Source organism: Delphinapterus leucas, chromosome 7, assembly GCF_059928025.1.
Source record: "Delphinapterus leucas isolate spDelLeu-1000000601 "Yukka" chromosome 7, BTC_Dleu_Yukka2, whole genome shotgun sequence".
Classification (NCBI taxonomy): domain Eukaryota; kingdom Metazoa; phylum Chordata; class Mammalia; order Artiodactyla; family Monodontidae; genus Delphinapterus; species Delphinapterus leucas.
The window spans coordinates 4,693,065-4,709,902 of record NC_143135.1 but is presented as its reverse complement, the minus strand read 5'-3'; the positions used below and the strand labels follow the sequence as shown (position 1 = coordinate 4,709,902).

At 42.7% G+C, this 16,838-nt stretch overlaps 1 protein-coding gene and 1 pseudogene across 2 annotated transcripts in view; one reads left to right on the top strand and one right to left on the bottom strand.

Moving 5' to 3' along the window:
* TESMIN (testis expressed metallothionein like protein) overlaps positions 1 to 16,838 on the bottom strand; it is a 35,782-nt gene that overhangs the window by 1,082 nt on the left and 17,862 nt on the right. The window contains exons 4-5 of one of the 2 annotated variants that reach the window (XM_089914377.1): positions 3,629 to 3,731; positions 28 to 2,774 (exon numbers count right to left, since the gene is read on the bottom strand). In XM_089914377.1, the coding sequence (XP_089770503.1) occupies positions 2,709 to 2,774; positions 3,629 to 3,731 (169 nt within the window). In that variant the 3' untranslated portion in view covers positions 28 to 2,708. Of the gene's footprint in view, positions 1 to 27; positions 2,775 to 3,628; positions 3,732 to 16,838 lie in introns of those variants that run through there. The other variant, XM_089914376.1, reaches the window with a different exon arrangement.
* Positions 2,034 to 3,068, top strand: LOC149748667 (glutamyl-tRNA(Gln) amidotransferase subunit C, mitochondrial pseudogene; annotated as a pseudogene).

Below are 16,838 nucleotides of genomic sequence, written 5' to 3'. Positions count from 1 at the left end.
ATGCAAAACTCCATCAAGATATATTTTATTACTTAGAAATAATGTTCAGTGCAAAGTACCTGGCTTGCCCGACGAGCAGTGTGCCTCATCTCACATCGTTGAGGAAGTGCGTCACCCCCCCATTTCATTTTAATTCATTTGAACACTTAAAGGTAGAAAATTTATGGACAGTAAAGATGTGATGAAAATCATTGTGTCCATGTGGACATATTTCCTTCCTGCATCTCTTGTACTTCTTTTCCTGAGATAGTTGGGATCACGGTACTCTGATACCAGCTCACGTTTGCTAAATGTGCACTGTGTTCCACTTTCTGTGTGATTTATACGCGTTCTCTCATTTAATCCTCACAGCAACCTTGTGGAGGAACACTACCGCTGTTCTTGCTGTCTGCCGGATGAAGAAACTGAGGCACTGAGAGGTCAGATGACAGCGACCAAGTGATGGAATCCGGTTCCGGTCCCTGTGCTCACATCCAGCCCCGGTTCTCAACCACCAGGTGCCTTTCTCATACATCACGCTCGGCTTTTTATCGTGCTTTGTTTGTTTGACTCTTCTACCTGTCTGCTACCTATCTAGACTATTTTCAATGACAAGGTGAGGCCGTGCTCTTTATAAAGCTGTGCTGGAGCAACGTGGAAGGCACAGCGGCAGCCCCCGTCCTCCCTCTCCCCTCACAGGTGAGCAGTGGGTATCCGGTCGGCACCAGAGCCCTGGAGGTCCCCGTCGCTGCAGAAGGGCCTTTGCAGTGAGGCTGCTGTGTTTGTGTGCTTTTACTTTTTACTGCAGCACGAGGGATGGTGGACCGTGATGAATCTGAGCATGTGTGAGCCCCGTGCGACCCCCACCCAGACCAGGTCAGAGGACAGTCCAGCCCACCCATGCCGAGGTCCCTCATGACTCCTCCCCATTAACACACCCCTGAGGGAACCTCTATTCTGACTGGGATTGCTTTAATTTTGCCTGTTCTGGAACTACATCTAAGTGGAACCATTTGGTGTGTATTCTTTTCCATCTGGCTTCTTTCATCAGCACCGTGTGAGATTCTCTGGGCTGTGGCACAGAGCTGTGGGTCTTTGTTTTTCATTGATGTGTGTCACCCGTTAGATGATACACCCCGACAGATCTATCCATTCTACCACTGAACACACGGATTGTTTCCAGTTTGGGGCTATTATGAATAAAACTGCTGTGAACATTTTTGTACAAGCCTCTGGTAGACGTGTACACTCATATCTAGGGGCTCTGTCTTTAGGAATGAACTGCTGGATCACAGCACATACAAAGGTTTAGCTTTAGTAACTATTGCCAAACAATTTTCCAAAGTGCTGGTGCCAATTTACATCCCTACCAGCAACGCATGAGAATTCCAACACTTTTTTTTTAAATAAATTTATTTATTTATTTTTGGCTGCATTGGGTCTTCATTGTTGTGCATGGGCTTTCCCTTGTTGCAGAGCACAGGCTCTAGGCACATGGGCTTCAGTAGCTGTGGCTTGTGGGCTCTAGAGCGCAGGCTCAGTAGTTGTGGTGCGTGGGCTGAGTTGTTCCGTGGCATGTGGGATCTTCCCGGACCAGGGCTCGAACCCGTGTTCCCTGCACTAGCAGGTGGATTCTTAACCACTGAGCCACCAGGGAAGTCCCCCAACACTTTTCAGATAGAACTTTTTATACTTTTAATTGCAGACAGTATCCTTTACCCCTGAAGAAAAGGCTACTATACTGAAGCTTAGATGCAATTGAAACTGTGGATCTGCCTGTATCAAAATTGATATTTTCAACTGATTTATCTATAATTCAAGAGGCAAGTTAAAGTATTTTAGAAAAAATAAACAGACCAACCATGGCACAGTAGGAGAGCCTCAAGTCCACAGGGGATGGCCCTCAGTTTCCCTGGGTAGGTGAGAGGGCACCAAGACGTGGCCCGAGCAGGTGGGCTGTGCTCCCTTCTCTGGTAATCTTTTGTGCCCACGGGAAGGGATGAAAACTGCCCCTAATGCATTTAGCCTTTAGCAGGTGGCCTGCGGGGCTCTCCAAGGTGCTGTCTGCCCCTAGATTCTCCCTTCACCGGGAAGCCAAGGAGAATAAAAATCAGTCTAAGTAACGATGGCCGAGAGCTTTCACCCAACTTTCTTCACACAGTGGACCATCTCCGCCTTTTCAGACTACACTCTTTGAACTCAGGCTTATCTGCTGCATAACACAATCCAAATTTCTAAACCTCAAATCAAGACAACGTGGAGGAGGACGCTCTACGGAGGCCGAGAAGGAGAGAAATGTGGACGCGGGCCGTGTGTCTGGGCCTTCGGGCGTTGGCGGGCGGGTGCCGGGGCTTCACCTCCAAGGCCGATCCTCAGGGAAGCCGCCGGGTCACGGCCGAGTTGATCGAGCACCTGGAGCGGCGAGCGCTTGTGGACTTCGGCAGCCAAGAGGCCGTGGCACGGCTGGAGAGAGCCATCGCCTTCGCCGACCGGCTCCGCGCCGTGGACACGGACCGGGTGGAGCCTAAAGAGTCAGTCCTGGAGGACAGATGTCTGTACCTGAGATCCGACAATGTGGTAGAAGGCAACTGTGCTGAAGAACTACAAAACTCCCACCGAGGTGTGAAGGAGTATTTTGTGGCTCCCGCAGGTAATATCTCTTGGCCAAAGCTGGATGAAAAAGAGCCCTTCTCACACCGCTGAGTAGCTATTCTGGGAAGGGGTGCCCTCTAAAAATGTGGAAGTGCAATGACTATTTTGTTATGAACACTAATGTTCCCACTTCCTTCAGTCACCTGAAAAAAGTGATGGTTAGGTATCTTTTAGTAACTAACTCTTTTGAAGACAGAATTGGGAAAGATCTAGCCAAAATAAGGCAGAGTCCCTGATGCCAATGGAAGTAGAAGGTATTGCCAGTTTCCAAGGAAATGGATCAAATGTACTCACAGGCTTTTCTGTATGGAAGACTTTATCCCCTCCCCAAAAGACTGTCTACCGAACTGCATTTAAGTGAGTTTTTCTATTCATTGTAACTGTTAGACATTGTATCTGATCACTGTGTGACAACCTGAGTTGTCCTTTTCAGTTGCTGCTTCCAGTGACTTGAGCAGCCTTTTATCTTTACTGAACACACTTAAATTTGTTCTTGGGTACCCACTTTGTTCCAAGCAGAGGGCTGACTTTCTGCTAAGGTTAGGAGGCAGCTTTGGGAGGTGGTGGATATGTTTATGGCCTTCATGGTTGTGATTTCATGTGTGTATACTTAACCCCGAACTCACTGAGTTGTATACATTAAATGTACAGCTTTTTACAGGTCAACTGTATTTCAATAAAGTGGTTAAAAAAAAAAAAAAGACAATGTGGATACTTCCATGCTCTTAAACCAGACCCTTCTGGGACCCTGCTGCCCCCATGAAGCCCTCCCATGCTGGTGGAGAATAAAGGTCTTTCTCCAGCTGCCACTCTCACAACAGCCCCTGGTCATGGTCAATACCGCCACCTTCAGGCATAGAGTCCTATTTAATGTATACTCTTCAACACTTCGGGTTTTCCCAATACTGAAATTAGAAATCTGAGGAGGTCGTTTTGTGAATATCCCATGCACTTTTAAATGCTTTCAGAATGTGCGTATTTAATGGAAATTTGTTACCTTAATGGCCTCAAACCGCTCCATTTCATGATGTAAATTGTTGCAACAATTATTACAATTGCAGTTGTTGCAAAAGTCCCCGCTTGCAAAGCAATCACAGTACCTGTGAATAAAACAACACAGTGTGTCAAAGGCACCGCTGCGAGTAGTTAAAAACAAGCGTGCACACACCTACAGGGAGAGAGCTGGTCACACGCCAAGTCAGCACAACTTTTAGTTACGCGATTCTCCTCTTTATGTGAAAATTAGATCCACTGGGATGATGCTTTCCAGTGACCAACACAGGAGAGAGAGACTCGTTAAAAATCATTGGTTTCATAAAATAGGCATGTGCAGAGTAAACAATTTCCTGGACAGTGTCCGCTGGCGTCCACTGTCTCCTGCCCCTAATGCCCGCCGCCCTTCTCCCAGGAACACCGTAAGCTGGTGAGCAGAGAGCCACTTTCCCACCAACCATCCCAACCCGGCTGAATCCCACCGACCATCCCAACCCGGCTGAATCCCACCGACCATCCCAACCCGGCTGAAAGTGAGCTCGCCTCTCGGCCAGGCCCCGCCTACGAGGAAAACCAAGGGACCTAGAGGCGGACCCTGGCCCAGGCTTTGTGTCACTTTCATTCCATGTCAGTGGTGGAGAAAGGAGGCATGACTGGGTCAGAAACACGGGTGTGACACGACTGCTGTCACACTGTGATAATACATGTCGTCCACGAGCAGAGTCCACAGGACAGCGTGCTGAGTAGACCCTGTTCCAGCACCTGCGCCTGGGATCCTGGAGTCAGACGGGCAGTGCCCGGCAGTTCAAGGGCAGTGCCGAGCACCTTCTCTGCTGCGTTTCCCTTGAAGACCTCTCAGCGTTTACGACCGTGAACCGCTTTACGTGCTCTCGTAGGAGCCTGCTCTTGTGCTGTGCGACAGAGGCCCTAATAGGCCTGAGGTTTACACCTTTTCAGTATGGGCGGGGGCAAGACACTTTCCTCAACTCCTGTAAAAATTCATGTAAAATATCCTGCTTGTAACCTGCGCCCTCGAGAGCCTTTGGGAGGCTCATCAGCCACTCCACGGCCTCAGCTTGTGACTAGAGAAGACCCACAGCGTTCTCTTCCGAGAGCATGATTCATGGAAAAGAGCTTCAAATGCAGGTCTAACATCAGCTCTGCTACTGGCTCCCCATGTTATCTGATCCAGGTTATCAGTCAGCGTCTGGAGGCAGGAAGCCCTGGCACCTGACCTCCCGGGCTCGCAGGGTTGCTGAGGGAAGGCCTGGCGTGCTTCCCACATAGCAGGTGCCTCTGGCAGAGTGCTGAACGAATGCAGGGGGGCCTCTGCGTCTGGCTATATGGTGGACTAGATGTTTGCAGAAACCTTCCTGTTACAGAGTTCCTGAACACAATTCTTTTAACATTATTATTATTTTTTTAACATTTATTATTTTAATATTTTTAAATAATGTGTCAAAATGCATGTCAAACCAAGAGGAGAGTAAAGGAGATTGTCAGATGTGAAAAGATAAGGAACTGTGAAGCCAGACAGGTGAGTTCTGTAGCTGCCAAGTGTTGTCCTGGGCCCTCTGCAGGTCCTAGGGATCAAATGGGCCGCTCCTGCAGGAGACAGGAGACAAAGTCTGAGCTACAGAAGGTGGGGGTTGGATCAAAAAAAACCCATATAAAGTGTGAATCCTTGAAAGGCCACCTCCCCACAAATCTACTTCACAGAAGGAGAGCGTGGAGACACAGCACTGTCTGAGACACAGGCAGAGAACAAGGGGAAAATGTGAGAGTTTTTCCTGACCACTAGGATGGACAGAAGGGAGCGGAGACAATTACAGAAGATTCGGAGGCTGGAAAACAGAGGGGAGAGAGTTAATGGACAGCAGATTCAAGAACACTGAAACCTGAGCTAGCAAGAGAAAGTGGAGAAGCAGCTCTGAAGGCACGAATGGGTGGTAGGTACCAGGCTGCTCTGAAGTGGGGTGAAGGTGGCTGAAATTCTATTTAGGAGGTAGGGGGTCCCCAGGCTCCTTCCCTTCCAGTACCTGACTGCTCCTCCGCCACCATGGCAAGAGACTGAAATTACTCTCTGGGGTAAAACAATTGAGGACTGGGGTATTCTAAAGAACAAAAGGGGGGAAAGGTGAATCTGAGACCCCCAGGTTTTTCTACTCAGCCCTTAGAATTCTAGCAGGAGATTGGAAAGGCCTTCTCTGAGGACCCACTAGCCCAAGAGAAAATACAGAGAGTCTGACATTGAGATTCCCCGATAAGTGGCTTGGTAAGACCACCCTACGGTGGAGCCACAGGGAGCAAGCTCCCACCAACGTACCAAGAGACCCCTCCCTTCTGCCTTGTTCTTAACCATGAGCAGAGTGGCAGGCAAAGATCTGCAGACATTTTAGGGACTCATCCAATATGAAAGACAGAGGCCTAAAGAAACAGACTCTGAAGGGAAAAGAAAAGGGGGCGGGGGACAAGGGGGTATCAATAGCCTTGGAAAGATTAAGAAAAGTTATTGTATCCAGGAAACAAGAACACGATGCTAAAAAACACTCAGAGTACAAAAAATACATTATGTAAAATAAAAAAGTAATCACAGGGATGAAAAACTTAACAGAAGATAAGAAAACAGAACACACATACAAAAAAGTAGAAAACAATAGAGAAAGACGAATGTAGAGGAGCATCAGAGGGTCCAACACTTATGTAAAAAATAAGCGTTCCAGAAAGACAGAATTTTAAGAATGAAGGGGAGAAAGTAAGTCAAGAACATTTCCCAGCGCTAAGGGGCATGGGTTCCCAGAGTGAAAGGGACTGCCAAATGGCCAGAACAAGACACCTCTCACCAAATTTCAGAGCACGGGGCGCAAAGAGAAGCTCCCACAAGGTTCTAGAAAGAATAAAATAGGTTTCATACCAAGGGCAAGAAAAAAGTTCATAGCAATACTGGAATCTAGAAGAAAATGCAGCAAAGCCTTCAAATTTTTAAAGGAAAATTCCACTAGTTGAAGGTGGAAATCCCATTGTCCATCCAAAATGATCATGTCAGTGAGAGGACAGACTACGACATCTTTAGACACATACGGTCTGAAAACATTCCCTCCCATCACTCTTGCTCGGGAAGCTACTGGAGGACGTGCTGCACCAAAATGATGCAGTGAATCAAATGAGGAAGATCATGGAATCCAGGAGCCAGGGGCTCAAACCTGAGGAAGAAGCAAAGGAAACCCTGGGCCTGATGCTGGAGGGAGGGTCCAAGAGAACCGTGCAGCAGGCCTGGAAACCAACCACTCAAGGGCAGGGCAGTGACGGCTGCAGGAAAGGCTTCCTCCAGACCAACTCACTGAGTACCTAGTGTGTTGGAGCACGTTGAGAGAACAGTTACACAAGCGGAGGAGAGTCAAGGGTTAAGTTAGTGTTAGGTGCATTAGAAAACTGAGTAGTGACTCAAGGGGAAAGGTAAAGAAGTGCAGGAAGAAAATTAATCAAGGCTCAGCAGTGAATAGTGTTTTCATAGTCATAAAAAATAAATACTACTGATCCAACCAAGTACATCTGATGTCTGGGAACAGGACATGTGTGTGTTGGGAGGGGGGTTACGTGTGAGTAGCAAGAGGGAAGAGAGCTAAATCCACATCTTTCATGGCACAAATATAAGAGATCATGCCCAAACTGAAAAGCCAAGAAGTAGCAACACAAGCACGTTATTTAGATTTATGGAGGCAAATATTAAAAGATTTGGTTAAGGGCTAAAAGTTCCTGGGGATCAGAAAATAAGGAACAATTGCCAGGGAACTACATTTTTTTTTGTCATAAGCCTTGTATAACTATTTGGCTCTTTATGTGCATGTGAGCTGGATAAAAATAATAACTAAATGAAAAGTCAGAAAGGATAAACTGAAAGATAAAGAAATTAGATCCAGATTCAGCATAAAAAGACAAAAAAGTTAAAAATATGGAAGAGAGATGAAAAGAAATCGTTGCTAGTTAGAGGGGCTCACGTATGTCTGATTCGCATTACAGAAGGACAGAAAAGAGAAAATGGAAGACAGGTCTATTTGGAGTGAGGATATCTCTGAGTTTTCCAGAACTGTTGAGAGTTGTGGATCCTCACATTTCAGAAAACTAATGAACCCCAAAAAGGCAAAGAAAAAGAAAAATTGAAGACAAAATTGTAAAAAGACCAGAAGAAAAGACATTACCTAGACTAGCCACTCACTTCATGCTGGAACTAGTGGAAAACAGTAGAGTAAAACCTTCGAAGCACCGAGAGAAAAACTGACCATCTAGAATTTTATACCTGTCAAACTGCGCTTACTCGCCAAGGTCCAAGCTAGGCATATTTCTTTTCTTGCACCCACGCCTTGCTGGGTGCTTTTATTTATTAATTCTGTCCCCTCTACTTTTTAAAACTTTATGGTGAAGATTTGTAGCTGTGTATCACCGAACACTCATTTTCTTCTTCCCCAAACATCAAGAAAGGGTCTCTACGCTTGCTGCTTATCCTTCCTCATCTCCTATTCTTTCTTTAACCTACTGCGCTCGGACCATCTTCTCCATCCCCCTAACTCTCAAACAACCTCCTTAACCAGAAAGGCAAGGACCTCTTCACTGCATTTACCTCTCAGCAGTGTGTGACACAATTATGCTCCAGAACCACATTCCCCACTTCCTATCAGACATTTCCACCTCCAACTCAGGGTGTCCACACCTTAACTCCTCACCTTCACCTTCAGCCCTCACTGTGACCACTCTGTAGTCTCCCTGCATTCATGGTGTCCGTCCACCCAGTAACATGACCCCTGAGTCATTTCTGACGATTACCTTTCTCTCTTTTCTCACATCCAAGGGGTTAACCAAGTCTACTGATTCTGGCTCAGAAATGTCTTTGCTAATTTTATTCTTGATACAAGTAAATCACATTTGTTGTAGTTTTGAAAAATGTAAATAAGCAAAAAGGAAAAATTACAATCACCCAGAATCCCACTCCTAGAGATGAGCATTTGGCAAATACATTTCAGAGTTTTTCTGTAAAACTATACATATTAAAATAAATACATGTTGTTTGGTTACATATAATATATTAAAAAAAGATCATATTCTATACACTGTTTCAATGTGCTTTTATTATGTAACAATGTCAGTAATCAATGTGACAGCTTGCTTTCATTACTTATCAATATAATGTTATGAGTGTTAATATTACATGTAAATAGATTTACATGCCATTTTAATGACTGAACAATACCCCATTCTATAGTGGCATCATAATTTAGTTAATAATTCCCCTTATACTGAACATTCAGATTATCTTATATATTTTGGAATAATGAACAATACTACACAAGTGGCACTGGCCTCCTTCCTGTTCCGAGAACCGTGTACCCTCTCTCTCTTGCCACAGGGCCTTGGCACCTGCTGCTTCCTCTGCCTAGGACACTCTTATCAACCCACTTTCAGTCTACCTCTGCCCCCTCATCCAACACCCCCCTTGTCCTCTGGGAAGCTTTCCTGGCTGTCATACCTGGTCAGCTCCCCCCGTCACCCTCTGCCCATTGCTGCTCCTCTCCACCATGACCTCCAGGTGTGTGATTGTTTTATTCATGTCTGTCTCCCCCACTAGACTGTGAGTGCTGAGAGGGCAGGGACCATAACTCTCTTGCTCATTTCTGTCTTCCCTATTCCTGAAATCACAGGCATTCAAAAATACTTTGTGGAATGAATAAATGATGAGTGGAAAAACTGCTACAATGCGTATGTTTGAAATGTCTCTTAAATCTGTGGATTTTTTCTTCATTGCTACCATCTCTGCCCTAGCTCAGGTCATCATCATCTTTTGTCTATACTGTTGTGATAGCCTCCTAACTTTCAACTTCCTCCACTTTGCCGTCAGGGCTAATTTCCTAAAACATGTATCAGGCAAAAAGAAGCAAAGAAAAAGCGGTAATCAGAAAACACAAAAGTGGTATTGTGTATTTCTGGTGGGAATGTAAAATGGTGCAGTCACTGTGAAAACCCGTAAGGTGTTTCCTGAAAAAGTTAAACATAGAATTACCATATAATCTAGCAATTCCACTTCTAGGTATACACCTAAAAGAAATGAAAGCAGGGACTCAAGCAGATACCTGCACACCCATGTTCATAGGCAGCATTATTCACAACAGTCAAAAGGCAGAAACAACCCAAGTGTCCATCAACAGATGAATGGATAAACACGCGTGGTCTGTACATACAGTGGAATATTATTCAGCCTGAAAAAAAATAAAGTACTGATACATGCTGCAACATGGATGAACCCTGAAAACATCATGTTAGTGAAAGAAGCCAGACTCAAAAGGACAAATATTGTATGAAACCACTTACATGAGGTGCCTGGAATATGAAAACTAAGAGACAGGAAGTAGAACAGAGGTTACCAGGGGTTGGGGCAAGGGGGTCATGGAAAGCTACGTGATGTGTACAGAGTTTCTACTTGGGATGATGAAAAGGTTCTGGAAACGGATAATGATGGTTGCACAGCATCGTGACTGTAATTAATGTCACTGAATTATACGTTTAAAAATGGTTAAAATGGTAAATTTCATGTTTTGCATATTTTACCACGATTTTAAAAAGCAAAAGGTGCAGAGAGCATGCGTGAAATGTTGCCATTTTACTGGGGAAAGAAAAGAACTTCAATAAATAAATTTTAAGACTTCAGAGGGAGACGCAAGAGGGAGGAGATATGCGGATATATGTATACGTGCAGCTGATCCACTTCGTTATAAAGCAGAAACTAACACACCCTTGTAAAGCATTTACACTCCAATAAACATGTTAAAAAAAAAGCCTTCAAAAAAAGGTGGTACAAATAATTCCACGTATACCAATAATGAGACAAAGAATGCAAATGGATTTTTAAAGTCTATTAAAACATGGATTATTCGATTTGCTTTTTAAAAAGCCAACTATATTTAGATTACAGGAGACACACCTAAAACATAACTACCACACAGAAAGTATGAACATAAAGGGATGTTACGAACACAACCTGCTAATACTAACCAAAGAAAATGTGGTATAGCAACATTAATATGAAACCAAAAAAAAACCAAATATAAAGCAAAAAGCAATAGGTTACAGAGATATATTTAACAGTCGTTGGAATAATTCACAAAAAAGATATAACAATCATGAATTTGTATAACCCTTCACTATAGACTCAAAATATACAAACCAAAATGGAATTATAAGGGAAAAATAAGCAAATTCACAATCACAGTGAGAGGTCTCAATGCACTTTTATCAAAAACAGATAAATCACTCAAAATTTAATAAGCATTTAGCAGGTTTAAAAAACAAAATTAACAAACTGGAGCTAATGGATAGTAAATGTATCTAACAAATAGCGAATATACATTTTTAAGTTAATATAGAATATTTTAAAAATCAATCAAACATTAAGTCATAAGGAAGTCTTCATTAATTTCAAAGCATTGATATCATATAGACCATATTATCTTACCACATTATAATTAAACATAAAAATTAACAACAAAAATGTTGCTTAAAATATATATATACATACACATATATGCATACATACATGTCTGGATACTTTGAAATGTACACCTAAATAAGTCATGAGGTGAAGAGAACATTATAATGAAAATTACAAAATATTTTGAGTGAATGACTATGAAAGTAGCACATAACTCTTGGAGGATGTAGCAAAGCAGTACCTACAGGCAATTTATAGTTTTACATGCATTTCCTCAAAAATCAAAAAAGACTGGAAATAAATAAGCATTTAACACAAAAAGCTAGCAAAACAAGAGAGTAAAACAATAAAGGTATGAGGGAGAAAATAGTAAAGAGTAAAAGTCACTGTATTTCTGAAATAGGAAACAGAAAGACTAGCAAGAAGTGACCGCCTGGAGGGGTGGGATGTGGGGGTGGGAGGGAGGGAGACGCAAGAGGGAAGAGATATGGGAACATATGTATATGTATAACCGATTCATTTTGTTGTAAAGCAAAAACTAACACACCATTGTAAAGCAATTATACTCCAACAAAGATGTAAAAAAAAAAAAAGAAAGACTAGCAAGAAAATCAATAAAACCAAAAGTTGGTGCTCTGAAATGACTGACAAAACAGACAAACCTCTCATGAGACTGACTGAGGAGGAGAAAAGGTACAAATAAACAATAGCAGAAATTAAAATTAGAAAAAGTTAAAGGCTATAACTACAGATACAGAGATAATTTTTTAAATAATAAAAGAATATATGAACAGGGATATATTAATAGACTTGAAAATTTAAAGAAATCAACAATTTTCAAGAAAAAATAAAATAACAAAATGAACTCAAAAAGAAACACAAACTTAGAGAGAGCAATAAGTACTAAATAAAATGAATGAGTAATCCATCTCATACCTCCACTCCAGCCACCAAAGACGCCAGCCCAGAAAGCTTTACGCACAAAGTTTAAACCAACTTTAGAGAACTAGTAAGTCCTACTTTGCCCAAACCTTTTCAGAGGCTAGAGAAAAAGAAGAGAGTCCAGTGGGAATGGGCAAGACTGCTAATGCATTTTATTAGGCAATTCAGCACTAAAACAAAAACCAAAGAAAATATGAGAAAGGAAAAGTACAGATCTATCTCACTCATGAAAAAGATACAAAAATCCTAAGCAACATATTGAAAACTAAATCTTGCAGTACATACAAAAGATAACATTAGTACATCATGATCATATTGGGTTTAATCCCTGGTCTACAAGGGTGGATGACCATTAGAAAATGTTGTAATAGATCAAACTGTAAGATTAAAAGAGGAAAACAATCTGATCATTTCAACGAATGCAGGCAAAAAGGCTTTGATAAAATCACCACTCATTTATAATAAGAATTTAAAAAGAAAACCTCTTAGGAAACCAGGCATAGAAGGACACTTCCTTAGCTCGAAGTGGGCATGTGGCAGAGAAGGACCCAGCCTCCCCTTACTCTGCCCCTTGCCAGCAACTCTGGTTGAGCATGTGGTCAACTCCGCTCAATTTCCACTCCGCTTCCCAGCTTCCTACCCGGTATGGTCTGACCACATGACTAGGTTCTGGCCAAAGGGATACGAGTGGAAATGACTGTGGCAGTTTCTGGTTACGCCTTGGAAGGTAAGGAGTGTGCCTTCGCTCTCCTCTTCTTCTTCCCCAGTGGGTGGAATGCAAATGTGAGGGTGGCAGCCGGGGCAGGCTTCTAAGCCCACAGAACCGAACCACTCACCTGAGGATGGCAGAGCAGCTGATAAAGGAGGTGGAGACACTGATACTGATCAGCTGTCCCAGAGCCCTGAAATGGTTGTCATTTAGAGTCTTTGAAAGAGTGTCTAAGCACGTCTTCTACCTACTACAGAGCGTCTCTCAAAAACCTCCAGCAAATATCTTATTTCGGGCAGGGTAAGGGAATTTTAGAAGTGTTTCTATTAAAATCAGGAGCAAGGCGATGCCAGCACCAGCACTTCCCTTCGTCACCGTGCTGAGGTCCGAGCTAAGACTATAAGGCAAGGAAAAGGATGAGATAGGAAAGATACCATGGTCCTTCTCTGCAGGCAAGATGACTGTTTAAATACAAAGGTGGAGGAAATTCACAGGTGAATCACTACAACTAAGAAGCGGGATCCATGCAAGGAGCAGGATTAAGAACCCAGAACCACACCCACATGTGTACTTCAGACCTTGACAGCTGACAGGGAACACACTGCAGTTCGTGGGGGACCATATTACGGTTCTGCAATAAGTGGTGCTAGAAAATTAATTGTACCTATGGAAAAAAATAATTAGATTCCTACCTAATGCCACTCAGAAAAATCCATTTCAGGTGCAATAAGGCCTCAATGACAAAAAGCAAACCTTTAAAACTTTTAGAAATAGTCTAATGACACATCTGTGTAACCTTGGGATATGGACAGATTTCTTAAACAGGGCACAAAAAGGCAATAATAATAAAGACATGTAAAAAAACTAATAAAGACACGTGATAATTTTGACTACATTAAATTTAAAACTTCTGCTCATCAAAAGTCACTGCTCACCTTCAGCCATACATACTGAGGGCCCAGTAGACATCGACCTCTTGCTAGACACTGGTGATACAGTCGTAAATAAGACACAGTCCTCCTTGTCATAAGACTTACAGTCCTGCTCTCTCTTGGGGTTAGAATGAGGGTCAGACAGGGTCGAAAACCCATGTCTAGGGCCAGGATATACACCTTGGCCCCCAGCCAAACTTCCACTCCCTTCTACTACTTATGTGGGCTTCCCCTCCACGCAAAATTGCTTTCCTCTCCTAGTAGGCTCAGACTGGTCTGCTCCTGTTGGTAACAGCGATAGTGGCAGCCACAAGAAGAGAGCTGGAAAAGCATCACCCTCTCTGGTCTCAGGCTCCCCTGCTTGGTGGGTCAGTCAAGACAGAGGTGAGGGTTCCAAGTCTTCAGTGGAAGAAAATCTGACTGCCTGCAGTTTGATGAATGAGAGTGGATGGTGGTCTTTCAGGGCATGCCTCATTCCTGTGACTTTACGCTTTGTCACCGGTGCCATCTGCAGTCTAGGTATTCTCGTACAAGGTATTTGTACTGTCCCCCTTCTTCAGTCTACTCTCACCATTGCCCAGGAAACCACATCTACAGCCATCACTTGAGGTTTGGAGGCCCCTCTGTTGGCTGTGAAATACCAAGTGAGCACCATCTGTTAAAGATGCTATCCTTGAGGTACAGACTGTTTCAGTGCTGGCAGGCTGGCAACATTCCAGCACTCTGTGGGTAATCTTACTCTGTCACCTAACGAGAAGGTGATAATACTGTCAAGAAAATACCTGCAATACCCCGTGGTACAGTCACTTCTGACAAGCACATTGTATCCTAGAATTAGCTGTAGTGTTTGAAAAGATTTGAGATGATATATATTCGAAACTCATTCTTCATTCATTGGCACCCTGACAAATCCCCAGCTAGGAACACTTGAAAACATTGGAATAAATATTTGAAACGTTTTAGATGCATATTTGAGCTGGAAAAAAAATTAAAGAAATGCCTCAGAGACCAAAAAATGAAAGAGAAGCAAACACTCAGCGGGGTAAGCTAAAGCTGAAGCCTGCAGCTATCTTAGGGCTCTGCTGATCCCAACAACCAAAGGCTTTGGTTTTAACTGTTACAGGGAGGAAGAGCGGGGGACGACAACAACCATAATAATGGCAAACAGAACATTTACAATATGCCAGGCATTGCTCTAAGTGCTTTATACACTCACACATGTGTTTACATATATTTAATATATTTACATACATTAATGCTCAAGGCATGGGATCAGCTCCAAGATCTACACATAAAGCTGGAACGGTAGAAGGTCTGTACCCAGTGGAAGAGTGAACTAGGAAAAGTGCCCTGCAAAAGAAAGGGCAAGAAAAATGCATGTGGGCATTGACTTGAGAGGAGGGGGCTCACTTGGGTTTGAGACCTGAATTCATATTAACTGTGTGGCCTAAAAAAAAAAAGTCTTAGCCAAAAATTTTAGGTTGTCCAAATTGAAAGGGCCACCAAGTCCCAAGTAGAAACAAACTCAAACTTTCTCTGAAGAAATGTACTCTCAAGCCAACCTCAAAGAATTCCCACATATAAAGTTCCAGTGATTATAATTCTCTCTCTCTCTCCCTCTCTCACACACACACACACAGAAAATCACAAAATGCATGAGGTAACAAGCCATAATGAGTGAAAGATCGAGAGAAGAAACAAACACCAGAATCAGATAAGCAGAGACTTTAATATTAGAATTATAAGGTATAGAATATAAATTAAGTATTTATTATTCTAAAATATAAAAGAAGGGATCAAAAGTATAAGTAAGGAACAAGAGACTATAAAAAAATGACCATCCAGATTTGACCTTCTACTCCACAGAATTCTGATTAATTCATTCTAGTTAATTAATTAATCCAAGTAACCAGAGGCAGAGGCAAAGGCCATTTGAAGAAGCAATATTGGAGACTACCCAATCTATGATTAAAATCTTGATTTAGATTTGATTAGGGTGAAAAATTAGATAGTATAACTTCTCCCAACAAGTCCCACCCAGTATCTCAGCAAAAATTGAGTTGGAATGGAAGATGCTTAAAAAATTGAGTTTGGATTTGTTTAAAGTCGATACATGAAAGGGCTAATTAAAACTGCCATGGAAAAACCCTATACTCATAACATAAAGCCAATTCCTTCCTTCAGCGTGCTCGTGAAAGAGAAGAGCCCTTTCTCCACTCCACTGCAGAGGGTTCCTTGTCACTCTATGAAATTATTGTCCAAAGGTTCAGAATTTAACACATGTCACTGCCTGTATCAAAAAACATCCTGATACAAAAGTGGGTTACAATCAGTGTTTTAATAACCTAATCATGATGCAGTAAATCAATGTTTAAAATGCATAAAAATTAAGAAAATCATTTCCCACAGTGATGGAAAGGTAGACATGAGCTACTTATAAAATCTTAAAATCAATTTTTAATAATCGATAAATTTTCAATAAAATAATCACAAAACATTTATCTACCTTTTAATTAAGTTTACATCAACACCATTTTAATTATACAGATTAACTTTATCATTTAAAAATAATTCTCAGCTGTTTTTGGCTAGTGGAACAACGACTAAAGGTCGGAGCCCATGATTTCAGGCTTCGAGCCTAATCTGCAAAGGCACGACACAGGGCGGCCCTATTGGCAAAGGGCCGAGGGCAGAGGGGGCTCCTCCTCTCCCACAGCAAGAAGGCAATAGGCAGCCTTTCCAGACGTGGAAGCAAACCTGAGAAAGCCTGAAAACAGGAGCCACTAAAACGGTGGCGTCTAGGGAGGAGTCCAGAGAGGGGGGAGGCGGAGCAGGGCACTAGGGCTTCCCAACATAACCAGACGTGGTCAATGACTTTTACCCACGTGTACGTATCACTTTGATTTCTAAAACATACAATGATGTGTCTTTCTCTTTATTAATGGCCAATTAGTAGTAATCATTCTTAACCTTTATCCAGGAGAGACTCCCAAATAAAGTAGGACAAATGCACTCCAAGAAAATTAGATTCCATTGCCTTGAACGTGGCTTAGCTGTGGGGAGTAAAGAGCTAAAGGAAGCCAGTGGTGATGCTTGCTAGCGAAGCAGGCAATGGTGAACCCAACCCTGACTTGCTCCAGCGCGAGTGCCTGTG